General features: G+C 47.8%; 1 protein-coding gene across 2 annotated transcripts; it reads right to left on the bottom strand.

Moving 5' to 3' along the window:
• Nucleotides 1–571: 571 nt before the first annotated feature.
• LOC134297066 (uncharacterized) lies at nucleotides 572–3,187 on the bottom strand. 2 transcript variants are annotated; one of them, XR_010003794.1, is made up of 3 exons: nucleotides 2,162–2,626; nucleotides 1,504–1,630; nucleotides 572–1,244 (listed from the first exon to the last, which is right to left on the bottom strand). XR_010003794.1 is itself a non-coding variant. In XM_062973668.1 (3 exons), exons 1-2 carry the CDS (start codon nucleotides 3,170–3,172, stop codon nucleotides 1,536–1,538), a joined length of 615 nt encoding a protein of 204 aa, XP_062829738.1. In that variant the 5' UTR covers nucleotides 3,173–3,187; the 3' UTR covers nucleotides 572–1,244; nucleotides 1,504–1,535. The 2 variants fall into 2 exon arrangements, 1 of the variants encoding a protein (XP_062829738.1); XM_062973668.1 differs by lacking the exon at nucleotides 2,162–2,626 and adding an exon at nucleotides 2,653–3,187.
• Nucleotides 3,188–6,304: the final 3,117 nt, after the last annotated feature.

The following is a 6,304-nucleotide window of genomic DNA, read 5'->3' as shown; positions in this document are numbered from 1 at the left end:
TTCTAGATCACCAATGGGAGAAAGCAGGTGGGAGGGGTAATAAAACAGAATGAGCAATTATGTCTAATGTCCTTATCTTTTAGTCTTCTGTGTCCGGTTTGGTTTAGTTTAGTTTAATAGCTCCAAATCTGTTGCTCACACTTCTGTTGTTATGCGCCACTCCTGCACAGCTCCGGAGGGTACCACTTCCTTGTTAGGTTTTCTGAATCTCTTCCGCCTAGTGTATCTGGTACGCTCTATGGTGTGTGCTATTTGGTTAGAATTCCCCACCGCTTCCTGTTTTGCCAGGAGCTACTTTCCCCGTTGGCTCGAGATGGAGATTCCTCTCCAACTCTCGCACGGGCGTGTGTGGGATGAGCGTCGTAGACACAACACCCTTTCTGGCTTGCCAGCCCAAGGTCGGCGTTTTAATTATGGCGGACTGTTTGATCCAGATTTTACAGTATTTGTATTTGTGGTGCCCCTGTCCGGATTTACTATATGTTATGTTTGTGAGCGCTCGTTCTTTGTGTTCTCAATATATATGCTGTGGAGCTATTAACTGTGAATAGCTGATTAATTACAGTACAGATTAAAGACACAGAAATTCGTTTATTGATCAGTCTTCTCCCTTTCCAGTCCAAATTGCAAAGTTGTTTTGATTTGTTTTCAACACCTTCCCTTCAGCCAGTATCCACCTCTTGTTTAAATCATAGACTGTTCTTTTACTTCTTGCTGAGACGAGCTGATTAGTGGTTAGCCGTTTACCCGGCTCCCACTATTTATATTTATTATTTTTATTTACCTTTAAGTCTTTATTTGGAAGCTAGTGATCCAAAAGAAAAACTACTTACATTCTTGTCCGGACCCCCCCCCCCCCCCCCCGGTTTATCCGGACGTTTTATTTATTTGTTACTTGCCATCTTCGTTGCATTGAAGTGAGCACGGCGAATGGCTTGTGCCAAGTTTCTCAGCTTCACGAGAAACGCCTTGCTGGCCAGAACCCCGGACCCGCTCGAACCCCCGCTCTTGAGGAGCGAGGGAGCTTTGGGTCATTGGGTGTTCTACTGGCTTTGCAACCCCCTCTCGTTTCGATCCACGACGAGGGGTTGAGTCAACGACTCTATCTGGCGCAACATCGAGTAGTTCTCTGGAGCCCTAGAGAACCATGTCCGTCGCCATGGGCGCTCACCCGGAAGTCCGTCGGTGGCTCTATCTTGAGAGAGGCTTGTGTTGAAATCCAGTCTGCCTTCCTCCCTGAGGTGCTGAGGAAAGAAAACAGAGAGTCGCTAATATGAACCTACAATTATTTAAAACGGGCATGGGTAAAATTTAGCCCTCTAGGTGTTTTGGACTTCAACTCCCACAATTCCTGGCCTCAGGCTCCTTCTTTTTCCCCCTCAGCCTCCTGGAGAGCCAAAGTTTGCCCATGCCTAGTGTAGATGCACCCTTTGACTTCCACAGCTGGTCCAGCTTTTCCCATCCATGGTTCCCCCAGACTCACCTCCTTCTGCCAACACTTACTGAGCAAGTTTGAGTCCCCATCGCTGTCCGGTTCAAAGTCCATGAAGAGGTCCATGTCTTCCGCACCTGATGGCTCCTGTTCCATCTTGGGAGAACGGACAATCACTTCCTGAAAAGGTTCTAGCTCCTGAAAGTGAGGAAGGGGGCAAGATGTTTACTTTGGTTTTCAGTGTGTAGTTGAACATGGAGATCACGATCCTACACCAAGCAGTCAAAACTGGCTGTAGCAGAAAAAACATCAGCAGGTCCTCTCAAATGAAATGCATTTTTTGATGTTTGATTATAAATTAATGCTGGAACATGCCCCTTTCTTGAGATATGAAAATGTGGTGGCGGGACCGTGATTAGATACAATAATAATAATAATAATAATACACTTTATTTAATGTGTTGTTGAAGGTTTTCATGGCCAGGATCACAGGGTTGCTGTATGTTTTCCGGGCTGTATGGCCATGTGCCAGAAGTATTCTCTCCTGACGTTTCGCCCACATCTATGGCAGGCATCCTCAGAGGTTGTCTGCCATAGATGTGGGTGAAACGTCAGGAGAGAATGCTTTTGGAACATGGCCATACAGCCCGGAAAACATACAGCAACACTTTATTTATAATCTGCCCTTTTCCCATAGGAAACTCAGAGCGGATTACAGCATTTACATACATAGGCAAACATTCAGTGCCTTTACAATCACATGAGACACACAAACACAAACAAAGGCAAGGCTTCTCCTTTCATTTCTGGCTCATCTCTGGCTCTGGGAGGTGCTTTTAGCTCCAGTTTCTGCCAACCTAGCAGTTCAAAAACATGCCAATGTGAGTAGACCAATAGGTACTGCTCCGGCGGGAAGGTAACATTGGCGCTCCATGTAGTCATGCCGGCCACATGACCTTGGAGGTGTCTATAGACAACGCCGGCTCTTCGGCTTAGAAATGGAGATGAGCACCAACCCCCAGAGTCATTGGACACGACTGGACTTAACGTCAGGGGAAAACCAAAATTATCCAAGATATTCGCTTATCCAAGCTTCTGCCGCCCCGTTTAGCTTGGATAAGTGAGACTCTACTGTATATTTTAACTTGTCTTGAAGAGGGGGGGGGGGGGAGAGAGAGAGAGAGAGGGAGAGAAAGGGACCGCTGCGCATGCGCACATACCTGCAGTCCTGCCGGCGGAAGTGTTGGGCAGGTTCCGGGCGGAGGATGGCGGCCGGATCTCCGGCAGGAAGTGCTCCTCCTGGTAGAGTCCCCGGTGGAGTCCCCGGATGTTGGCGGTTGGCGGGGGCTGGCGCGGGGGATCCAGGGCGGGCAGCAGGAGAGGCCGGAGCTCACCCTGCGGGTGGGGCCTCCTCCTGGCCCTACAAGAAGGCCCGCACAAGCCCGGGCGCGCCTCGGCTTTGCCCACGCTGGGCAGGGGGCCCTCGACCGGGGGCCAGCCCAAGAGGGGCTGCAGGCGGCCTTGGGGTAGTCTTTGCCCGGCGTGCAGGCCTGGCCCGCCCCCGGCCTCGATCTTGCTTTCGCCCAGCCCGGGAAACAACGTTGCCTGGAGGAGGCGAGGGGCGGGCCTCGGCTTGGCGGCCTCGGCCTTCCGGGCCCTCCACACTGCCCTGCAGGCCTCGGCGGCCGCTTTCCGCGCCGGACTGAGCTCCCAGACTGGGCGTCGACAATTACTCGCCATGTCAGAGTGAGAAATGGGGGGTCCGGGCAGGGAGGGGGCTGGTTTCCCCTCGAGAGGGGATTGTGACGGGGTGGGAGGGGGGTTGTGACGGGGGGGGGTTGTGTGTAATGTAGGCCTCAGATAAATTAAGGATGATGGTGATGATGATTATACAGTAGAGTCTCACTTATCCAACATAAACGGGCCGGCCGAACGATGCATAAGCGAATATGTCGGATAATAAGGAGAGATTAAGGAAAAGCCTATTAAACATTAAATTAGGTTATGATTTTACAAATTAAGCACCAAAACCTCATGTTAGACAACAAATTTGAGAGAAAAAGTAGTTCAATGCGCAGTAATGTTATGTTGTAATTACTGTATACAAATTTAGCACCAAAATATCACAATATTTTGGTGCCCTGGTGGTGGTGAAGTGCGTTAAAGCAATGAGCTGCTGAACTTGCAGACTGAAAGGTCCCATGTTCAAATCCCGGGAGAAGAATGAGCGCCCGCTGTTAGCCCTAGCTCCTGCCAACCTAGCAGTTCAAAAACATGCAAATGTGAGTAGATAAATAGGTACCACTCCAGAGGTAAGATAACAGCGCTCCATGCAGTCATGCCAGCCACATGACCTTGGAGGTGTCTACGGACAACGCCGGCTCTTCAGCTTAGAAATGGAAATGAGCACCAACCCCCACAGTCGGTCACGGCTGGATTTAACGTCAGGGGAAAACCTTTACCTCTTATCACGATATATTGAAAACATTGACTACAAAAATGCCTTGGATAATCCAGAACCTTAGATAAGCGAGTGTTGGATAAGTGAGACTCTACTATATGATGGTAATGATGATGATACTAGCATGGGGACCCGGCGGTGCCTGGGTCATTTGAGAAAGGCATTGTTTATGTGTATTCCAAGTGTAGTCTATAATAATAATAAATAATAATAATTTTATTCTTATACCCCGACTCCATCTCCCCACAGGGACTCGGGGCGGCTTACAAATACAGTAGAGTCTCACTTATCCAAGCTAAATGGGCCAGCAGAAACTTGGATAAGCAAATATCTTGGATAATAAGGCGAAATTAAGGAAAAGCCTATTAAACATCGAATTAGGTTATGATTTTACAAATTAAGCACCAAAACATCATGTTATACAACAAGTTTGACAAAAGGTAATTCAGTACACAGTAATGTTATGTTGTTGCTACTGTATACAAATTTAGCACCAAAATATCATGATATATTGAAAACATTGACTGCAAAAATGGCTTGGATAATCCAGAAACTTGGATAAGCGAGGCTTGGATAAGTGAGACTCTACTGTAATATTAATCATAGAATCATAGAATTGTAAATAGTTGGAAGAGACCTCATGGGCCATCCAGTCGAACCCCCTGCCAAGAAGCAGGAAATCGCATTCAAAGCACCCCCGACATATGGCCATCTAGCCTCTGTTAAAAAGCCTCCAAAGAAGGAGCCTCCACCACAATCCGGGGCAGAGAGTTCCACTGCCGAACAGCTCTCACAGTGAGGAAGTTTGTCCTGATGTTCAGGTGGAATCTCCTTTCCTGTAGTTTGAAGCCATTGTTCCGTGTCCTAGTCTGCAGGGCAGCAGAAAACAATCTTGCTCCGTCCTCCCTATGACTTCCCCTCACATATTTGTACTCTTAGCCTTCTCTTCTGCAGGCTAAACATGCCCAATTCTTTAAGCCTCTCCACATAGGGCTTGTTCTCCATGTGAGACATCATCATCATCATATAAATAATAAAGAGGGTTGGAAGAGACCCCTTGGACCATTTAGTCCAGCCCCCTCCTGGCTTTATCCACCAAAAGCACAAGCAAAGCACTCCTGACAGATGGCCACCCAGGCTCAATAATAATAATAATACAAATAAAAATAATGAAGAGGGTTGGAAGAGATCCCTTGGGCAGCTTAGTCCAACCCCCTTCTGCCTTTGTGCACCAAAAGCACAAGCAAAGCTCCTCTGACAGATGGCCACCCAGCCTCAATGTTGTTAATAATAATAATAATAATAATAATAATAAATAGGATTTGAACAGACCCCTTGGGCCATTTAGTCCAACCAGCTTCTGCCTTTGTGCAGCAATAACACAAGCAAAACATCCCCCTTAATAATTAATAATTAAATAATAACTAAAATACCTTTATAAACACAAAGCAAAGCTTTGCAAGACATGCACCGGGCGAAGGAGGAGGCTGGGAAAGGCACCGGGCGAGAGAGGAGGCGGGGAAAAGCTCAAGGCTCGTGCAGCAAAGGCAGGAAAGGAAAGGCTCCAAGGCAGCGAGAGGGAGCTCAAGGGCTAGTGCAGCAGAGGGAGGAAAGGCTCTAAAGCCAAAGCTCCAAGGCTTGTGCAGCCAGAGGGAGAAAGAAGGAAAGGCTCCAAGGCTTATGCAGGGAGGGAGAAGGCAGGAAAGGTGGCAACGGCATGCACCTTCCTTGGAGGAGGGTGGGGGCCGGATAAATGCCTTCGAGGGGCCGCATGTGGCTCGCGGGCCGTAGTTTGGGGACCCCTGCTTTATGTGTATTCCAAGTGTAGTCTAGATCCAATGTCAGCTGGGTTCAGTGGTTGCGAGTGAACTACAACTCCCATATGCAAGTCCCCTCCCCCTGCAAATAGGCCCAGGATGTAGAATGGGTCGTGGTGGCTCTACGTGCAAAGTCTGTTTATTTATTTGCTACATTTACACCCTTTTCCCCCGAAAATAAGACATCCCCGAAAAATAAGACCTAGTAGAAGTTTTGCTGAATTGCTAAACATAAGGCCTCCCCCGAAAGTAAGACCAAACAAAGTTTTTGTTTGGAAGCATGCCCAGCGCCTGCCAAACAGAACACCAGAGCATGCAGGATTGGTAAATGTACATACCAGTTGTACATGGAAATAATGGTAGTAACAAGAAATTCTTGACTGGATTCACACTTTGTCTGGTTATGCTGCTTTGTGATGACAACTACTTTACAGTATAGAATAAATATTGTTAAAGCCGTATGGAAACAGCTTGCAACACACGGCACATCAGGAAATCCTCATCAAGGAGTCTCGTGAATGTTCAGAGTGTGGGAAGACCTTTAGGAGTGCCTCCCATCTCAAAGTGCATTGTGGGAAAGTCTTTGGCAACAGT

Source organism: Anolis carolinensis, chromosome 2 (assembly GCF_035594765.1).
Source record: "Anolis carolinensis isolate JA03-04 chromosome 2, rAnoCar3.1.pri, whole genome shotgun sequence".
In the NCBI taxonomy this organism is placed as follows: Eukaryota; Metazoa; Chordata; class Lepidosauria; order Squamata; family Dactyloidae; genus Anolis; species Anolis carolinensis.
The sequence above is the reverse complement of the archived record's forward strand: the minus strand, read 5'-3'. Positions and strand labels throughout refer to the sequence as shown.